The sequence below is a fragment of the Lissotriton helveticus genome, chromosome 9, assembly GCF_964261635.1.
Source record: "Lissotriton helveticus chromosome 9, aLisHel1.1, whole genome shotgun sequence".
Lineage (NCBI taxonomy): Eukaryota > Metazoa > Chordata > Amphibia > Caudata > Salamandridae > Lissotriton > Lissotriton helveticus.
Genome location: NC_136070.1, coordinates 280,151,743 through 280,173,755, shown reverse-complemented (window position 1 = coordinate 280,173,755; position 22,013 = coordinate 280,151,743). Strand labels below are relative to the sequence as shown.

The window sequence follows — 22,013 nt, the reverse complement described above, 5'->3', positions numbered from 1 at the left end:
CCTAACGGCTAAGGCGCTCGACCTCGGACCTGGGGATCTGGGTTTGAGTCTTGGTAACAACGCCAAAACCTCCTGTGATTCTGGGCAAATCACTTAATCTCCCCGTGCCTAAAAATGAAAGTGAGTGTCCTCATGTAAAAACGTAACTCGTGCTATGTAAAGCGCTCTGATACCTGATTCGGTTCGGGTCTAGTTCGCGCTATATAAAACTCTACAAAAAAAAAACAAAGAAATACTGACGTATCTGTAACTCCTTGCGCAATGATGCATCATACTGTAAATATGACGCATCATTGGTGTCGCAAGGAGGGCGCAGTGAAAAGTGACGCATCGCTGTTTTCACGCAGCGATGCGTCACTTTTCATAAATGAGGCTCTCTGTACTTTGAGTTGTATTTTTCTTCGATTAGAGACAGTGCAGGACCTGGAGAAACCTTAGCCTGGACTGTCACTCTGCTCACATTTTAACACCTTGGCCATGGTGTGTCTATCCCTCGGGACATGTGATTTGCGTGTCACAAAGGAACTAAACCACTGACGTGTCAAGAAGGCCTGAAACCGTCTCCGCACTGGGTGAAATCGAGCGAAACAGCCCAAGAGTATTAAGACATCAAATGCTTGTAAAAGTCGTCACTTTTGCTCAACGAGCACATGATTGAACACCATCCAACTCTTGGTTCGGAATTAAGTGAATACTTTTTAATGCCTTATTGCTCGTAAAAGCGGGAATTATTTGCCAATTGGTTGCCTCGAGGTCGCCCAAAGTAGCAGCAGACAGATGGAGGCTTGCGTTATTGCTTTGTGATTGCGCCCGGCCTGTGCTCTGAGTGACTGTGATGAAGCAATAGAAAACCTGTATCACTTGTGACGTAGGGGCTCTGTATCAAAGACCTTTCACATTTACCTTGCTGTGCTGTCTGTAGTGAAGTAGCATCAAAGAGTCCTCTATCTTACCATGTCGGCCCTGTGCTGAGCAGATGATAGGGTTGGCCCCTTCTCGAGCAGGGCCTGTGCTACAGAGAAGCATCTTCAAGCTGCCCTTTATCTATACATGTCAGACCAGCACTCCTGAGATGAGAGGATGCGCATCTGTGTGGTGTAGCCTGGCCCATGCTACACCGAAGTGTCTTCAAGCTACACTTTATCTATACATGTCAGACCAGCACTCCTGAGATGAGAGGATGCGCATCTGTGTGGTGTAGCCTGGCCCATGCTACAAAGAAGTGTCTTCAAGCTACCCTTTATCTATGCATGTCAGACCAGCACTCCTGAGATGAGAGGAGGCGCATCTGTGTGGTGTAGCCTGGCCCAAGCTACACCAAAGTGTCTTCAAGCTACCCTTTATCTATACATGTTAGACCAGCACTCCTGAGATGAGAGGAGGCGCATCTGTGTGGTGTAGCCTGGCAAATGCTACACAGAAGTGTCTTCAAGCTACCCTTTATCTATACATGTTAGACCAGCACTCCTGAGATGAGAGGAGGCGCATCTGTGTGGTGTAGCCTGGCCCATGCTACACAGAAGTGTCTTCAAGCTACCCTTTATCTACACATGTCAGACCAGCACTCCTGAGATGAAAGGCTTCGCATCTATGTGGTTCAGCCTGGCACGTGCACTAGAGATGTATCTTCAAGCTGCCCTCTATCTATACATGTCAGACCAGCACTCCTGAGATGAGAGGATGCTCATCTGTGTGGTGTAGCCTGGCCCCTGCTACACAGAAGTGTCTTCAAGCTGCCCTCTATCTATACATGTCAGACCAGCACTCCTGAGATGAGAGGATGCTCATCTGTGTGGTGTAGCCTGGCCCATGCTACACAGAAGTGTCTTCAAGCTGCCTTCTATCTACACACGTCCGAGCAGCATTCCTGAGATGAAAAGCTTTGTATCTATGGCAGCCGGCACAAACAAGGAGCGAGGGGTGGGTGGAGGGGGCACGGGGGTAGTAAATAATTCTAAAAAACAACACTTTCCTGAAGCTCCCTCTTAAGTCACGCTTCAGTGTTTTTCTTCCTGGTCCCAGCAGACACTGGGACAACATCAAGAATCCTTATGCAATCCCCGCGCCGCTCTCATGCTATGAGAGCAGTGTGGCGATTGGCCTGAGTGAGCTGGTTTGACCTCCGCTCAGGCAAAGGGGGTCTGTGTTGTTTCTCCAACCTGGCTGTTCTATGCGGCTGGGTTGGGGAAACCTAACTGCGCATGCCTGTTTGGCCGGCATAAGATGGCCGGCCAAACAGACATGCGCACTTAGAAGTTAACTCCACTCCTCCCTCCCATGGCCTGTCCCGGCCTATCCCTACACACGCTGGCTTAACCAGCAGGTGAAAAACAATACAATAATAAAATATAACTTTATTTTCCAGCTGCTGCCTCTGAGCCAGTGGGTCAACGCTCCCCCGCCATTGCGGAGGAGCCGCCGCTGGTGGTATAGCCTGGCCTGGGCTACAGAAAGGTATCTTCAAGTTGCCCTTTATCTCTACACGTCAAACAAGCACTCCTGGGATGAAAGGCTTCGCATCTGAGTGGTATATCCTGGCCGGTGCCACAGAAAAGTATCTTCAAGCTGCCCTTTATCTGGATGTGTCAGACCAGCACGCCTGAGATGAAAGGCTTTGCATCTATGTTGTATAGGTTGGCCTGTGCTACAGAGATGTATCTTCAATCTGCCCTCTGCTTGGCATCTTAGACCAGCACTCCTAAGATGAAAGGCTTCGCATCTATGTGGTTCAGTCTGGCACGTGCACTAGAGATGTATCTTCAAGCTGCCCTCTATCTATACATGTCAGACCAGCACTCCTGAGATGAGAGGATGCTCATCTGTGTGGTGTAGCCTGGCCCCTGCTACACAGAAGTGTCTTCAAGCTACCCTTTATCTACACATGTCAGACCAGCACTCCTGAGATGAGAGGATGCTCATCTGTGTGGTGTAGCCTGGCCCATGCTACACAGAAGTGTCTTCAAGCTGCCTTCTATCTACACACGTCCGAGCAGCATTCCTGAGATGAAAAGCTTTGTATCTATGGCAGCCGGCACAAACAAGAAGCGAGGGGTGGGTGGAGGGGGCACGGGGGTAGTAAATAATTTTAAAAAACAACACTTTCCTGAAGCTCCCTCCTAAGTCACGCTTCAGTGTTTTTCTTCCTGGTCCCAGCAGACACTGGGACAACATCAAGAATCCTTATGCACTCCCCACGCCGCTCTCATGCTATGAGAGCAGTGTGGCGATTGGCCTGAGTGAGCTGGTTTGACATCCGCTCAGGCAAAGGGAGTCTGTGTTGTTTCTCCAACCTGGCTGTTCTATGCGGCTGGGTTGGGGAAACCTAACTGCGCATGCCTGTTTGGCCGGCATAAAATGGCCGGCCAAACAGACATGCGCACTTAGAAGTTAACTCCACTCCTCCCTCCCATGGCCTGTCCCGGCCTATCCCTACACACGCTGGCTTAACCAGCAGGTGAAAAACAATACAATAATAAAATATAACTTTATTTTCCAGCTGCTGCCTCTGAGCCAGTGGGTCGACGCTCCCCCGCCATTGCGGAGTAGCCGCCGCTGGTGGTATAGCCTGGCCTGGGTCACAGAAAAGTATCTTCAAGTTGCCCTTTATCTCTACACGTCAAACAAGCACTCCTGGGATGAAAGGCTTCGCATCTGAGTGGTATATCCTGGCCTGTGCCACAGAAAAGTATCTTCAAGCTGCCCTTTATCTGGATGTGTCAGACCAGCACGCCTGAGATGAAAGGCTTTGCATCTATGTTGTATAGGTTGGCCTGTGCTACAGAGATGTATCTTCAAGCTGCCCTCTGCTTGGCATCTTAGACCAGCACTCCTGAGATGAAAGGCTTCGCATCTATGTGGTTCAGCCTGGCACGTGCACTAGAGATGTATCTTCAAGCTGCCCTCTATCTATACATGTCAGACCAGCACTCCTGAGATGAGAGGATGCTCATCTGTGTGGTGTAGCCTGGACCATGCTACACAGAAGTGTCTTCAAGCTACCCTTTATCTACACATGTCAGACCAGCACTCCTGAGATGAGAGGATGCTCATCTGTGTGGTGTAGCCTGGCCCATGCTACACAGAAGTGTCTTCAGGCTGCCTTCTATCTACACACGTCCGAGCAGCATTCCTGAGATGAAAAGCTTTGTATCTATGGCAGCCGGCACAAACAAGAAGCGAGGGGTGGGTGGAGGGGGCACGGGGGTAGTAAATAATTTTAAAAAACAACACTTTGCTGAAGCTCCCTCCTAAGTCACGCTTCAGTGTTTTTCTTCCTGGTCCCAGCAGACACTGGGACAACATCAAGAATCCTTATGCACTCCCCGCGCCGCTCTCATGCTATGAGAGCAGTGTGGCGATTGGCCTGAGTGAGCTGGTTTGACCTCCGCTCAGGCAAAGGGAGTCTGTGTTGTTTCTCCAACCTGGCTGTTCTATGCGGCTGGGTTGGGGAAACCTAACTGCGCATGCCTGTTTGGCCGGCATAAAATGGCCGGCCAAACAGACATGCACACTTAGAAGTTAACTCCACTCCTCCCTCCCATGGCCTGTCCCGGCCTATCCCTACACACGCTGGCTTAACCAGCAGGTGAAAAACAATACAATACTAAAATATAACTTTATTTTCCAGCTGCTGCCTCTGAGCCAGTGGGTCGACGCTCCCCCGCCATTGCGGAGTAGCCGCCGCTGGTGGTATAGCCTGGCCTGGGCTACAGAAAAGTATCTTCAAGTTGCCCTTTATCTCTACACGTCAAACAAGCACTCCTGGGATAAAAGGCTTCGCATCTGAGTGGTATATCCTGGCCTGTGCCATAGAAAAGTATCTTCAAGCTGCCCTTTATCTGGATGTGTCAGACCAGCACGCCTGAGATGAAAGGCTTTGCATCTATGTTGTATAGGTTGGCCTGTGCTACAGAGATGTATCTTCAAGCTGCCCTCTGCTTGGCATCTTAGACCAGCACTCCTGAGATGAAAGGCTTCGCATCTATGTGGTTCAGCCTGGCCCGTGCACTAGAGAAGTATCTTCAAGCTGCCCTCTATCTATACACGTCAGACCAGCACTCCTGAGATGAAAGGCTTTGCATCTATGTTGTATAGGTTGGCCTGTGCTACAGAGATGTATCTTCAAGCTGCCCTCTGCTTGGCATCTTAGACCAGCACTCCTGAGATGAAAGGCTTCGCATCTATGTGGTTCAGCCTGGCACGTGCACTAGAGATGTATCTTCAAGCTGCCCTCTATCTATACATGTCAGACCAGCACTCCTGAGATGAAAGGCTTTGCATCTGAGATGTATACTGAGATGTATTTTCAAACTTGGCATGTCAGACCAGCACTCCAGGGATTAAAGGGTTCCCATATATAAAGTGTAGCTTGGCCTTAGCTACAGAGAAGCAGCTTCAAGCTGCCTGTCTCCAGCCAAGACAGACCTGCACTGCTGAGACAACAAGGCTATCCTGGTCTCCTTTAAAAGAGCCTGTACAACAGAGAAGTTTCTGCAAGCTGCTCTCTATTTTACAGTGCCTGGCCCTTGCTGCAGGTGAGACCGATCAGTCCACTATCAGGTCATATTTGAACAGGGCTGCGGAAAAGTACCTTTAAGTGGTCCTCTTTTGGTCATTCACACCAGCAGAATAAGGCTGCTCCTTCTCTCAAGGCAGTCCTAAGGTTCAAAGAATTACCTTTAGCACGGCCCTTGTCATCGCAGCCATAGCGGCAGTTTCGGCCCGTGCAGGTTAGAGCGTTGGGGCCAGGTTGGCAGGTCCCATCAGCGCCGGGGATGCCTGGCTGCACCTTGGAGGTGCCCAGGAGGGACCATCTCACAGGGAAAGCCAGGACGGGTTCCCCAGCGGTATACAGCGCCAGGACACTCCGAGATGGAGTAACAGTGCACTTTACAAGTATACTTACTTTACTTTACTTTACTTTATACGACAGACGACCACAAGGGAAAATTAAAAAAATAATTAATTTTCCCTTGTTGTCTGTCGAAGTTCCCCACCCGGCCCCACCGCTCTTACCACTGCTACATAGCGATGCATCATAGATAGATCTATGGCATTCCCTCCATATGGAAAAGTCGGATCCAATAATGCAACCCTAAATTTTGGTTTACATAAGTGTTAAAGGACTGCCATGTATCTAGATAAGTCTGGCATGCTTTGGAGCAATTGCAAAGGGTAATTTTCTTGCTGGCTATGGCAGTGGTTCACACTAGTCGTATATAAATATTATAACTTAGCAAAAGCAGTTTTTGTAACAATGAATGCAGAAAGTCCGATAAAATAGACATTCATTTCAAACAGTTCATGTAAAAAGGGTGTTTTAATTATCAAGGTGCTTTACCAGGTAGCTACCAGTAAAGTGGTAGGTGATTTTACTGCTAACAAAGTGATGTAGGAAAAATAAAAAGACACGTACCCTAGTAAGGACTTAACACCAAAATAAATGAACAACTCAGGGGCTCTATTCCAATATATTTCCAAGTGTCTAGTCTAGACATATATTTCACAACTGTATCATCATATAACATAAGGTCACATCACTCAAGGGCAATCATCAGGACAAGAGAATTAATACAGTCATATAGTAAGAGGGTCTGAAGGGATATGGCATTTGAGTCTTTTACAGTACTGTATCTAAGTTGGTGTGGCTAGGCCAGAAGATCTCAAGGACAACAATTTGGTTGGGCAGAATCGTACAATGTGGTGGCATGCTGCCGAAGTGACAGCTTCAATGGGACCCAACAATGATGTTTGCTTCAGTAAGCAACAGGAGCAGAAGCAAGTTAGGTAGAAAGGAGCAGCACAGCAACCATAAGTGTACGTGTCCAGCAGCATCTCAGATCCAGTCCCTTAGGAGGCTTTAATACCATATCCTTTCAGAGTCTCTCACTAAGTGCCAGGATGAATTCCATTGCCCTGATGATGACCCTCAAGTAGTTGTCAGGTTGAAACGTCATCGACTTACACACCGCTACACCTAGGAATTATATGACTTGTTTAGAAACTACAAAAAAAATTGAACTAAATCACTCCAGTTGCCCATTTAATTTTTTCTCCTCTGACAGCGCGTGATCACTGTCAGCCCATAACACTTTAACTTGTGTTTCTTAGTAAAGGGCCTTGATAGTAAAACCACCCTTTTCATGTACATTGTTTGAAGCTACATGCCTGTTTTATCAGACGTTCTGTATTATTTGCTGCAAAAGCCTGTTGCACATGATTACATGTAAACGTTTGGCTCTATTTCAGTGCGCCATGTGACCAGACTAGCATTTGAGCTGCAAAGTAGTGTCAGAGGGACGTAATGTTTCAAGCAAAGCCATATTTGTGCTACAGAAAAATAGGAAATGGTTGTCCTTTCACTGGCCAGGGCAGCCCTCTGTTGCAGAGAAGTAGTGAATGGTTGCCCCACATCTGGTTTGCAAAAGCCATGCTTCATAGAAGTAGTTTCTGCATCTCCGCTGTCTGGTCAATTTCGGGATTAGGTACCAAGGACGAGTGTATTCCTACCATTTATCAGAACAACAAAAAAAGCCTTTGTCCTGAGCAAATTCAATAGCGTTCAAGAGTTAACTCCAGGTGTCCACTTCCTTGTTTCAGCAGAGTTGCTTTCAATAGTACATAATTACACTTAGGATCCATTAGTCTTCTGGCCGTGACTGTTTCAACTAAGTGTAATGATGTACTATTGGATGTAACTCTGCTGAAACAAGGAAGTGGACACCTGGAATTAAAAGAAGACGTTTTCAACAACTATACCTTTACGAACTCTTGAACGTTATTGAATTTGCTCAGGATAAACAATTTTTTGTTATTTATGATTTTGTAGCTTGTTAGTCCACACAATTTCGAAATGTGGGGTGGCCGCTTCTACTTATTTTTATGAGCATTTACAGAATTATAGGAATGATAATTTGCTCTACGGTCTTGCGCAGAACTTGACCCAGCCGCACTCATCATAAAAGCATTTATCAGAACTTGCCAGACATGTTGCAGGGAAGTAACTTTTTTTAAGTCTGTTCTTTGTCTAAGCAGGGTCTGTGTGGGAGATAAGTAAGAAGGAGAAGCCCCATTCTCCATACAACTCCATGTCTTTGCTGTAAATTAAAAAAATGTTTTGCCATGAGTTAATTAACAGAGAGAGGGTTTCTCTGAAACCCAGATTCTTTGAATGTTTCTACAGCAAAACTTTAGTTCAATTAGTTTATTATAACTAACTATTTCAAAATAAAATATTACACAATAATTATACATCCTAAACATTCTACTTTATATATTCTTACATTATGGACTCTTTTTAAAATTATGACTTTAAAAAAATGTTTCCTGCACACAGTCCCAAACTGAGCTTTTTTCCTGTGTTCCTTTCTTGTGCACAGAAAACATAGAGAGGAAAGAAAAAAATGAGCTCACTGATTGAGAATGCAGAGGAGAACATGTATTAAGTCAGATAGAAAACTGTAATACATTTGGGAAAGGGTTCCAGAGGACTCAATGTCACCAGAGAGGAACTATTAAGTCTTAAACTATATTTTGACTTCCTAAGACATTCTCGGACTTGAAGACTTGCTGCACCTCAACTTCACCTCAAAGATCCAGAATCCAAAGGGTTGCAAAAGCAATTCTACACTAGTGTTCCTGGTGGCACAGATGACATGTAACATTAAAGATGGGCTCAAATGGTAACCCCCATTCCCATTATTTCTGCAAGTCTATAGTTGTGGCTGATAAACAAAGGGTGTGTGGAGGGTCCAGGGGAGAGTTTAAACGACCTGTCTGTTCCTTCCCCTGCTGACAACGTACAGAATACAAAACAGAACAGACCAGGTCTCGGGATAGTGTCTACCCATGAGAGTTACCATGAACCAGGTAGGCGCATGTGTAAACAGATACTGCTGAAATACATCGGCTATAAACCAAACCCATCAGACCAGCCATTTGCTGGAGTTTACGTCATGTGGGGGTTCTAGCTGTACAGTCAAAACCCTTTCCGACTCAATCATGCCGGTGCAGGGATGAATGTCAGCTCTATAGCCATGAAGTTCATCTTTAAGTAATCTGGATACAGTGCTATACTACCGTGATTGTGAAAATGAGAATTAAAATTGACTACTCAAACTTGGACAAAAGTGTCAATCAAAGTCTATGTGACAAGATTAAAAATGCGCCAAAGTGAAAAATTTCCACCTGCGCTGTTGAACGGTCGACATGTTTCAGCCCATTAGGGAATTCCCCCGGCTTTCTTCAGGACCTTAGATATAAACAATGGCTACTGCAACTTACAAGAATGTATACAGTAAAAAATAATAGGATGCACTGAACAAAGTCGCATATCTACCAGGAATTTGGGATGTTATGAGCCCACTGGAAGGAAAGAAGCATGTCTTCTTCCTAATAATAAAACAAAAAACACATCGTTTTGCAACAGCACTGAATTACACACACACCATCACATGGATACACAGAAAAAACACATGGAAAGACAACTGCATGAATAATTTAAATTCTGCATTATAAAAGGAAGCATATTAGCTTTATCACACGGAGGCATTTCCTCCCGGTGATTGATACTTTGGAAACTTGAGTAATATCGCAAGTTGTTCGCTTTAAGTGTTCCATGAGCTCTTTACAATGCACAGTACTAAGTGTAGACGGTAGGGTTTCTTGCACACGTCAGTTGAGTTATATGTGTAAAATGATTAGGTGAGACACAATAGTCGTGAGTACTAATGGTGCTCCTCTTTTTTGCACCACAGAGCGGGGCCTCATGCTCCCGAGCGGTTGCCGGGTGAGGTGAGGTCTTCACCCACATAAAGCTGGGTGAGTATCACCGGGAGGAAATGCCTCCGTGTGATAAAGCTAATATGCTTCCTTTTATAATGCAGAATTTAAATTATTCATGCAGTTGTCTTTCCATGTGTTTTTTCTGTGTATCCATGTGATGGTGTGTGTGTAATTCAGTGCTGTTGCAAAACGATGTGTTTTTTGTTTTGTTTTGACTGTACAGCTAGAACCCCCACATGACGTAAACTCCAGCAAATGGCTGGTCTGATGGGTTTGGTTTATAGCCGATGTATTTCAGCAGTATCTGTTTACACATGCGCCTACCTGGTTCATGGTAACTCTCATGGGTAGACACTATCCCGAGACCTGGTCTGTTCTGTTTTGTATTCTATAGTTGTGGCTGACCTGGAATCTGAAGTAGAATCCGTATAAGTACATCTATATCAGTACTTGGAATATATAAACAGTCGAAGTCAAGACTAGAGGAAACAGTTGGTGGTCAGGGTGGCATGGTTTTGTGTGGGAAAGTTTGAGTCACAATTCAGGGCCAATATTTTTAGAGATATACATCTGGATTTACTCTTCAGGGCTAATGAAGAATGCCTCCATTTGTAGAGGATGTGATAATGTTAGGGAGAATACATCAGTAGAATTTCTCCCACTGCACAATCCCTTGAATATCATGGACAGGTTTCTAGTTGTAATACTTCTTCAACAAATTGGAAAATTTCCAGCATCATCCCACTCAAAAACAGACCCGAAGAGAGAAGAGTCTCATAGAGGCCAAAGATGGGAAATGACGCAGAAAAGAGCAGGAAGGTAGAAGAAGTTTTATGATTTTCCACGAGAGGGAGAGAGAATGAGATTGCAAGAGAGAGAGGCAGAGAAAGAAGGAGAGGGGCCTATGGGGTTATAGGAGAAAGAGAAAAGGGGCCACAGAAACCCATGTGATTACTCTGCCATTCCAGGTTTCTAGTAAGTAATTTCTTAAATGATTCTGACTCTATGGTAACCCTGGGCGCAGTTCGTGGAGTTGCACTTAGCAGACTCTGCGAAGTGCAAAAAAACCTCTGTCGCACTACGCGGAGCTCCGCAAGCGGCGGAGCACAATAGAAAAATGCAGTTTGTGCTGATTGCACAGTGCCGGATGCTTGTCCACACTGTGCAATCAACGCAAACGGCACAATTGCACAGCGCAAGCGGCCCCTGCTTTCCTTTTCTGCCGCTCGAGTATACTTTTACTCGAGCAGCAGCTTTCTCAACATGAACGGGCAGTTTCTCAACGCGATCTGTCGCAAGCATACGCGACCACTAGCAATGAGAAACCTGAACCCCGCGCAGAGAAATCTCGCCGGGATGTTGATTTTCCACGCTCGCGTTTGCCAACTTGATGTTGACAATCAGGAATGAGGAAAAATCTCGCCGGGAGGTTGATTTTCCTGTCTCGCGGTTGCCAACTGGACGTTGACGAACGCGAGCGAGGAAAAAAACTCCACATAGGAAAACTCTGCAAACTCCGTGAGCGGAGTGGACTTCACTGCCCAGGGTTAAACTAGGGTACATGCAATCCGTCAACATAGTTGATAGAAGCATGCTGAACATCAGGCTTCCATTTCTGCTGATCTATAAAGAAGAGATTCTCAGATGCCAAAGCCCCACGGATCATGGAAAACAGCCAACACAGTGGGAAAGTGCATTCCAGACGAACCTGACATGGTCTCTCTGTAAGGTTTTGAGTCTTTGTGTCATCTTTGGTTTTATCCAACTAATTTTCAATTACCAATTAGGTACAACTAAAGGGAAAGGGCCCAAAGTTAACATTCCTCTGCCACCTTTTCCTTGGCATGCTTCGAAGTGGTATTAGATGTTGCAAATCCTCCAGTCAAGGTAATTCTCTCCAGGAACCCTGATTAGCAGGATTATGTCCCTCTATAGGGCCACATTTCGAGAATGGACCCCCATTTGGAATAGAAAGTGAAACTGATCTCTATGGAGCATCTGTTTTAAAGCAATTCCCTGTTGTTCTTACTCCAAAGAGGTAAGAATAGAGCCTGTGGACTTGAAAACTTACTGCCTTTTTGACAGAGGTTAGGGAAGCAGGTCTCTTCCACTGTGCACTCTAACTCCGTAGGCTAACTTACCTTTTCCCTTAAAGATGGGTACTCCATCAGTGGTGGTTTCATACTCTTCAATGATGCCCACACCTTACTTGCCTACATGTTCTATTTAAGAGTGGACCGTAAGTGTGGATCAGTTGATGATCCACATCAAGAGATCTACAACCAGGTGTGATTGAATTGGGACTTAAGTCTGCTTGTGAGCTGTTCTCCTCAACTGGGAACGTGCCTAAAAAAGTGGATATGGAAGCTGCACTGGATGATAAACAGCCACCAGAAAGGAGGGAAACAAATATAACGTGAAAGGAAAACGGGAAGAAACCCTAGAGTCCCCTGAGAATCGGACAAATTATTAATACGTCGAAAATATTGTTATTTGCTATGTGTACCACAGCTTTAATTTCAAGGCTTCAAAAGGTTGAAGATCACTGTTCCCTGTCACCATCCACATTTTATCTTGGGATAAGTGATAGACATGAACTACTGATTGTGACTTATTACCTCTTGAAGGAAGGATGTCTAACACACTAAAAAAAAGTGAAATGCTAACACAGGGTTCTCCAAAGGCAGTCCTGGAGGGCCGGATCCATGCCAGATTATTATGATTAACCCTGGGCGGGCGGCTACGTTCCGTGCACGGAGTGTGCGTAGTGCCGGCTTCTACGCATTTTGCGTAGCAGGCGTAGAATCCGGCACTATGCACGCTCCGCAGACGGAGCGTAGCTGGCCGCCACCCGCCTCCCTCCCGCCCTCCCTAAATACTTTAAATTAATAGTGTACAAGAATTAAAAGGCACTTACCTTGCCCGCCGCTGCCTGCCGCGTCCCCGGGGCTCGCTATCTTCATTGCTTCCGTCTTGTGTGTCTAATGCGCATGTGCGAGCGGCCGCGCATGCGCATTTCTCACGAGAAATGCGCATGCGCGGTCGCCCGCGCATGCGCATTAGTACACAAGACGGCAGCCATGAAGATAGCGAGCCCCGGGGACGCGGCGGGCAGCGGCGGGCAGCGGCGGGCAGCGGCGGGCAAGTTAAGTGCGTTTTAATTCTTTTCCACTTTTAATTTAAAGTATTTAGGGAGGGCGGGAGGGAGGCCTGCGGTGCGTAGTGGGGCTACGCGGAGTGCGGAGGTGGGCGTAGTTTCTCGCCCACTTCACGTAGCTCCGCGAAGCCCCACTACGCCCACTACGCCCAGGGTTAATTATGATAACTACACTTATCTGAACAGTGATATGCTAAAAACCTGGCATGGATCCGGCCCTCAAGGACTGACTTTGGAGAACCATAGTCCATGCCCTTCTGTCTGCCACTATGGCACTTAACGGCTCACGAGCCTTCTTTCTTTCTCTCATTATGTTGGGCTTATGCTGTCAGCTGCTGTCATTCTCTTAGCGCTGGGACGCCCCTTTGCTGTGGCAGCTGTGCGATCTACAAGACTTCTTAACATAACATAACATAACATAGTCTTACGGAAGGAGTAAATATGAAGGAAATGTTGTGTAAAATGTCCATTTTTAAAAATTGTTGCATACTAACTTTGTGTCACTATAAGAGACTTATACGAACCGACCTATGTTGTTTTAGGCTGATTCACAAACAAAATTCTAAATCATAGTAGGTTGCAATCTGATCTACCTCATCAGTATTCTTGAGGTAGGTCGCAAATTGCAGCACACTATGATTAGATGCAATCACAAGATAGTGGCCTGCTGGGGTTAGCAGAATGCCATATCTGTGATCACATTTTAAAGTAAACTTTATTTAATGTAGCCCATTTTCCTTAAAGTGAATGGGGCTGCATTTAAAAAGAAAATATTTGTTTATGTTTGTTTGAGAGTTGCCAGTGGTCCTCCTGACCACTGCTTACGCCCCAACAAACTCTTTTTATACTCACATTGGCGAAGGAGTCCCAAAGGGACCCTTTCCCTTTTGAAAATGTGTTAGATCCCAAATTGCGGATTTGTGACTTTTCAATGTTTTGTGACTGGATTAAAGCAAAAAAAAATACCATAACAAATTACTGTTTTGAAAAGGTTGAACTGAAGAGAGCCTCTTCCAAGTAGTGATTTGCTATGTCTTTATAAACTAATTTTGCAATTCGGTACCATGTTACTGAAAAGCAAAATGGGTTTCGTACATTTAAGAAAGCCATTTCTTAGTTGCCAGCCCTTTTATTTTGGGTACGGCAGGCTTTGCAAACACAAATTGCTTTGAAGCTCTAAAGCCTTCATTTATGGGGTTTGGGTGTAGGGCAGTGCAGCAAGACCTTGTCTGCGCTGCCCTATGTCAAACTGAAAGGGCAGGAATGCACATATTTATCCAATACAGTACATTTCTGTCCTTTTCCCCTGTGCTGGCACCTTTTTGACAGCCTAGTGCCAATGCAGGCACCCATGCACCATAGTGCAAGGGTGCCTGTGTTGTCGGCAGGATTGTTTTTGTGCAAGAAGGAGGACCTTTCTGCACAAAAACAATCCTGGGAGGCTTTTTCATCTTTCTATGTGTGCTACCAAATGCAGCACACATGGAAAGAGAAAACAATGAGGAGAAATAAAGTTATTTCCCCTTGTTATGCCTCACCTCTACAGGCGTAAGGTTTTGTCACATCTCCAGCTTTACATGGTTTTGAAAATCTGGGGAAGCGTCAAAATCCATGGGTGCTGCGTGGGAACACCCACCGCAGTGCCACTGGAATGCCTCCCAAGAGCTGAGTAAGCAACGCAGTGAGCTGCACTGCCTTGCCTTACTCCATATCTATGAGGCCATTCAAAGCCACGCAAAGAGTTTTCTCCGGCAGCGCAAGGGGCTCATAAATATGCCCCTAAATTCTAAAACATAACAAGAAGCTCTCACTTAGAGCCTTAATATGAAAATGTGGTACTCTAAAGTAGCCCTATGATGAATTAAAAACAGCCAATCTGCAGAGTAGTTTGTGCAATTTTATGAAATTCCATGAACACTTTCGAAAATTCGCACAGTGAGTTTGGAGTAAAGGAGGTGGCGTCCTACAAGTTTTTTCTACTTGATGGCCATAATTTGCAGGTGAATCATAAACTGTTTCTATGCATGCAGAGGAAGAAAGAACTGTTGAATTTCACCCATTTCACCTGAACAGAACGACGCTTCAGGACAATGGCCTTCGAGTGAAAATAGCAAAAAGTGGAATTTTATAGAGGTCCAGTCTTTCCATTTCTATTTGCTAAAGATTGAATGCCAACGTAGGAAGCCTGGACACGCAGGTACTTGTTTTTAGGTGTGATCTTGTACAAGTGAACAGTCATTTTAGATAACCCAACATTTGGGTTTCATCACAAACTGGATTCCACCACTGGGGCCTGATACACATTTTTGTCAGCCTCCACTTCTTTCCTTGTATAACTTCCAGTCAACATTGCCAGCCAGGTTCAAAACAGTCCGATTCTACCACAGAGAACTGGTAGAACGAGCAATGGAAATCGCTCAGCTTCTTTATTTTCAAATTGTCAGTTGCCTTCAGTTAGTCGAATTATTTTAAAACCTTGGGTGATCAGAAACACAATTTTGTATCCTTTTTTAGTGAGAAGAAAAAAATTAAAACAACTCATGTGCTGACAACTTTTTTATCACATCTACAGAAGTAAAACAGAAATTAAATAAAAAATAAAACTCTAAATACACAGAAATTCCATTATATCTGTTCTTGATGCTCAGTTCATCATCATCAATGCTCAGCTCATGACAAGGGTCCCAAAGTTTGCCTGATAAAAAGACAGCCGCATTCTCTGGGACATCAGGCCTTCAGCTGTAAATTTTATACCCACCCGCCATTAGAAATTAAATCCATAAAAATAACTAAATTAAAAATCTGCTGAGACATTTCAAAATGTATCTGGTTCTAAGCTGTACGTGGGACGGGTTGGTGAACCCTGGCCTCTGTCAGTTACTTTACCTTCAAAGATACATTTTGGAGCATCGCTGCAGTTGACACAGGGCTCAGCCATAGTGATAACGCTGCCTCTCTGCCTGGCAAAACTCCCCCCTCCCCACAGCCCACCCACTGCGCGTGCTCTCACCATGCAGAAAGCAGCGTTAGCAAGAACATGGAGTCTGTGTCAACTGCATGCAGAATCCCATGGTTCGCGCAAAGGCGCGGCTGCACAGCAATTAAAGGGATTAGAAGAATTTGCAATTCATGAACTTGTGCTCATGTTTTAAGATGTTTTTAAGCAATACTTGGGTGCCTCTGGGAATCCGCTCAATAGTTGCAATTTGGGTTGGGTTTAATATTCATGAATAACATTTTTTTTAACTGCACTTGCTCTGGTTTTCACACCTTTCAAAGTGACAGGCTGTTGGGTTAATTTGTTTTAGCTGCAGCTCCATGGGATGTGATGCTATTTTGTACAAACCAGTATGTATGTATTTATGTATGTATGTATATATACATATATATGGTATAATATACTCTCTCACACACATATCTATATATACATATAACTCAATTGCATTTACAAACAAAAAATAGCAAGCAGATTCAAACTGACCTGTCTTACCAGTGCTAGGTTCACATTCTATTATGTCTTCGTCATCACTGGAGCATTCGGCTGAGGATACAATGTCATCTGATGTCTGCTTTGGGGATAAAAGGAGAACAAAATAGAGGATATTACCAACCAGTTTATTGCCGTGTGCTAAGTCAGAGCCTCATGCCCACAACACTCTGCAATACATACTACATCTAGCATAATTATAAAATAGTCTGGCTGGTTTGAGCTGGGGATGCCGTGAAATGCTCAGAACAGAAAGCAAAGGCATTTTTTTCTGCGAAGTTATAGTTTGAGAACATCCTACATCAAAGCTTTGAAGAACTAGAGAACCTCATATGTAGTATAAAGAAAAGGCTCATGTGGTTGCCGGAGGCCATGAATGGGGGTGTGGAGCTCAGGGCGGCACAAAGCAAGTTTTCCACTGTGACTTGGTACAAGCTGCATTACACAAAAAACTAGCAGTAAAGCAAAACAGCAACAAGTGAAATTGAGTAATTGGGTTAGTGGTACTTAAGAAATTCTCTTTGTCACACAGGCAATTCCATAGTGTTACAGAAAGGTGCACGTTCTGCAATACAAAGGTGATCACTGCATCGGTTTCTGTATCTGTAAATGTACAGAACAGGAGAGCCCTTCTGCAGAATATGATGCATTGGCAAGTCATCAATACATGCATATTCCGTTGTTATGTTTGGATTCCTGTTTGGACTGAGGGCAAACATCCCTCACTCAGTTCATAAAAAGCGTACTTTTCTGAGGACGGGTGTGTTATGAAGAAGGTTACAATCACGCACAGAAGAAATTGTTACAAAATAGGATGACAATGACACCAAAGAATTTGGACAGAATCAGGGAGAAGAGGGCTGATTCAGAATCTGGTGATGTCATGAAATTATGCAGAAACCTCAGTGAAGAACTGGAACCTAGTCAGGTGTTGAAGTTCGGAGGGACGATTGTCATGTGATCCAACAAAAAAGATAGTGCCAGAACTACAGTCCACAATTCACATTCGTCATGCAGCATAAAAAGCCCCAGATTGTACCTGCTTCTAAGTCTTCCCAATGTCTGCAGATAAGGAAACGGAAGCATAATGCTGTAAGATGACTTGATCAGCAGCCTGCATCTTAGGTGAGGAATCTGTCAGTGGTCCTTACTGAACTAGTGTAGGTCTGCTCCCTTGGATACTACAGCTCAACAAGTGCGGTAGAGTGAGGGGTAGTGGGTGCCACTGGTGCTCCAGTCTCTAACCCTCTCCTTAGCAATGCGATCTTCTAAGTGGCCCCCAAATTTGTATGCTGATGACAGTCTATCTGGTCCTTCTGCCCAGAGACACAGTGGGAGGCTGGCACATTGCACTGCATATGCCCAAGGCCTTAGAAAACAGGAAGACAACGCTGTTGAAAATAAAGACCATTTTACCTCTCCAGACTACTAAGCTTCCAATTTATAGCAATACTGCAGAAACTGTATGGTATTTGGGTGCTTCCACTATTGATAATCAGCAATCAACAAAACCCATCTGTGATCAAATTAAATTGCTTCAGCTTCAACCTGCTCGCATGTGGCCCTATTCCATACACCTTACTCAGTTTTAACTTTGTGATTCACCTGTGCTTGTACGCTTTCAGTCACAAATCGTGCCTTCATATATATCACCTTGTCTTCTAAATATTTTGCTATATCTTTTCTTTTACAATGCTTACACCCTGGAAGTCTTCAAAGTTCTCAGCTGTCTTCCTCAAAGCTTCACATCCTTCTCTTCTGCATGCAAGAGACTTAAAAGTCCTCTGGGTTTACAGAAACAAAGCCAAACACTCAGACCAAAAGCAATACTGATACATATCCAGAGAGTAGTCCACAACACACACACACCAATGCAAACAATTATACACCTGTTAGATTGCACAGACACACACGCCCATCTCTCCACTCCTGGTTGAAGCATACTCAATCATAATGTGGAAAAATACAAATAGGCACTCATGCACAAATGCATAAACACATGAGCATGTAGACCTCAACATCAAAAGATCTGGAGGGACATGGAACGTTTCAGGAGTGTCATGAATTACTCTCACATTAAGATGGCTTAAACACACAGATGCACACATCCAGAGAACAACCATGAGCTGATGATGATGCACAGGAGGCCCTGTTGCATTATCTTCTAAGAAGAGTAAGGTAAATTACCTCACAGCCATGGTTAAGGATGTGTAAATGTATAAATACTGCATAATGGAAAAGGCATCAAGGGATGACCTATAAATCCCACACTGCAGCAAGAGCTAAGGGAGTCTCTTCTTTATTGGGCATCACTGGCAGGGCTTATGATGCTGCTATTAGAAAGGGAACATTCTTATGCTAACCTCCTCAGGTACTGTGGAGTATACGAGGGCAGAGAAAGATTTTGGAAAGCGGGAAAGGCCAAAGTAACATTATCTGATTATCTGACTGTCCAACCTTTTTTTTCTGGCCTAAAGGTTGGGTAGGTAGTTTATAGTACAAAATAATGTGATCCATTGTAATGTCATAAAATATTGCAGCTGTGGTATACCCTATAGCAGTGCAATAAAATGTGACATAAGAAAATGTTAACATAACATTTATACTACTTTTTATAGTAAAATAGAGAGCTAGAAAAAGTATGTTATTCTCTGCTTTTAGGGAAAAATAATCCTTACCATCCCCAGGTTACTGGTCATATTACTCAGAATTGAATAGATGAGTAAACAATGCGACAAAGGCTTTTACCATCAACAAATAACAATCTTAACGCAGAATTAAGCCATAAATGAGCATAGTGTTCAATGACATTGCAAACAGGAATTTTCCCTCATATCTAGTTCTGATGATAATGCTTTCCACCCTGTTCGGTCTAAGGCTTAGAACCGGCTTCTGTTTTCTCTTCTAGGCACTGAGGACCCCTACTCTTCTCCAAGGTTTGTCACCATGTTGGAGGCGTATTGGGCAGAATATTTCTTAAGACGCTGTACTTACCTGCTAAGTGATTGACTGATTCTCCACCAATGGGTTCTAACAAATGTACAATGTCGTAGCTCCCCACTCCGTCTAATATGTTACTGAACCCCAAAATCCCTAGAGGCCACCACTGAGTGGTTTGTGCACTATATATAAAAAAAAAGAAGAAAAAAAGAAAATAATGTAAAATTAATGCATGTGGCTGCAAAACATTACATGTTTCCCACCGGACAAGAACAAGTGATAAACATTCTCAATGTCAGTGGTGAGCATCCTCCTCATGGGGCATCTTAATACCACCTACATCACTGCAGCTCTAACCAGAGACGCAACCCATAATGAGATTTCTATCCCTTCATGGATCATGAGTCACAGCGTGATATGCAGCAGCAGGAAGGTATTTGATTAAGTACTTCTACCGCCTTCAGAAATCTCTTGACTACCTCACAGCTATTCATATAGGCATTGCAATGCGGCATGTACCTATTAATGGGGAACTGTAAAACCCCTCTCAAGAGACATTTTCTGCTCCTACCAGTCTCCCGCAAGTCTAATGTGTAATTTACTTGGATGGGTTATACCCCCAGACAAAATTTGCATGTGAAATACCTGCCAATGGCATTTCCTGCATGTTAGAAATGGGGGTCTCTAGTTGGCAGAGGTATGCACCTTTGTCCAAGTAGGGACCCCTCCTTCTAGTCACAGTGAGGGAGTTACACAATTTAGATAACTCCTGCTCACCCCCTTGGTAGCTTAGCACGAGTGGACAGGCTTATCCCAAAAGCAATGTGTAAAGTATTTGCACTCCTAACACACAGTAACAAAGTGAAAACACCACAAATGGACACCACGCTAAAGTTATTTCAAAAACAGAACTTGTAGAAACAAAATAGCTCCATCTGGGCCTATTAGGACGTTGTGACAGGAATGAATACAAATTACGGGGCCGACCGCAAGGTGTGAGGTGCAGGGCATGGAGTCACACAGACCCCCAAACAAAAGTACCTTGGAACCAAAGTCAATGGATGATGGATGGAGGACAGGTTCCATTGCCAAGGCAAAGCTGGTTCCCTGGTTGCCACGGGGGAGGCAAGGCGTTGAGTCCATGAGGGGGCAAGGCATCGAATCCAGGAAAGGGGAAATTAGGCAGTATCTGCGGTGAGGCATCAGTTCCGGTGAGTCAATGTGACATCGATGAGTTTGTGAAGTCACCCATGTTGTTTATCGGCTCTGCGATAACAGGATATTGGCGTAGGCGGTGATGGCATTGGTGCAAGCGCTGGCTTCAGGGAGGCCAATAACTGCAGGTGGGGCGGGGCATCATGCTCTCCACAAGGGGTGCCTCCGGCCTCGGTACAGGTCACAGCGTCACTGGCGGCAGTGCTGACGGCGTCATAGTTGGTTTTCTTGGTCAGCAGCATCAACTACACACTTCTCAGGCCCTAGGAAATGGAATTGGTGCCCTTTTAAAAGCAGGAGTCCCCAGAGCAGCCCAGGTGCTTGACAGTGGGTTTCCACTGAAGTCTTTGTGGCCCTGAGACTTCAGAACAGGAGGCCATCACACATAGGCCCTTAGAGTTTCTTCAAGCAAGTTCACAGCAAAGGTGCAGTCTTCATCCTCTTCTTGGCAGAAGCAGCAACTGCAAGCGAACCCGGCAAAGTACACACAACAAAGTGGCAGTACTCCTCCTTACTGCTATCCAGTTCTTCTCCTTAGCAGAGGTTTCTTTTGAGTCCAGAAGTGATTTAATTCTCTGGGATTTAAGGTTCAATACTTATATCCCATTTTCTCTTTGTTCTCATTGTGGCAAAGGTCTCTGAGCCCAGTCCAAACCAGTTCTGTCTTCTCTGGTTCAGCATGACACAGGAGGTGGAGACAGCATTGTGTAAAGGAGACACAGCCTATTCAGGTGCAAGTGAAACTCCTCCCACCACTCTAAATGCAGCCATGGTATATTCAGCCCAGCTATGAGTCACATAGCTGTTATTACATTGAGTTCAGAAAGCCTAAACTCCACTTCTCTATCCTGTCCCAATGGAAATGTATACTTGTGGGATGTTACAAAGCAACTCCCATGTTAGCCTATTGTACAGATAGCCTTTCAATTTTGAAAAATTAAATTGTCAGTATTTCACTATCAGGACATGTAAACACTGCACCCTGCCCATGGGGGTAACTTGGGCCTAACCAAGCAGTGTCCTACATGTAAGAAAAGGGAAGAATTGGGCCTGGCAAGTGGGTGCATGTGCCAGGTCAACATGGCAGTGACAACTGCCTGAGCAGACACTACAATGGTAGGTCTGAGACAGATTTACAGGGCTACTCGTGTGGGTGGCACAAGTGCTGCAGGCTCACTAGTAGCATTTGATTTACAGGCCCTAGCACCATCAAACCAGTAAATAAAATATCCCGATCATGGATAACCAATCATAATAGCAATTTCCCTAGGGAGAATTTGCACTTTGACACTGATCAACAGGGGCAAACGTTCGAAAGCATCTAAGTCAGTAAAAACGAAATCCAGTATACCGTCAAAAAAGCAGGAGGTAGATGCAAAAAGTCAGGGGAAACCACGCCAAGGATGCCAAGTCTAACACTGCAATACATGT

At 44.7% G+C, this 22,013-nt stretch overlaps 1 protein-coding gene across 12 annotated transcripts in view; it reads right to left on the bottom strand.

Annotated features, from left to right (window-relative positions):
- Positions 1–22,013, bottom strand: part of NRXN3 (neurexin 3) — a 2,205,897-nt gene that overhangs the window by 35,621 nt on the left and 2,148,263 nt on the right. For 4 of the 12 annotated variants that reach the window (XM_078659992.1, XM_078659988.1, XM_078659989.1 and 1 more), the window contains one exon: positions 16,431–16,509. In XM_078659992.1, coding sequence (XP_078516118.1) covers positions 16,431–16,509 — 79 coding nt within the window. Of the gene's footprint in view, positions 1–16,421; positions 16,510–22,013 lie in introns of all 12 variants that reach the window. The other 8 variants (XM_078659991.1, XM_078659982.1, XM_078659984.1 and 5 more) reach the window with 2 other exon arrangements.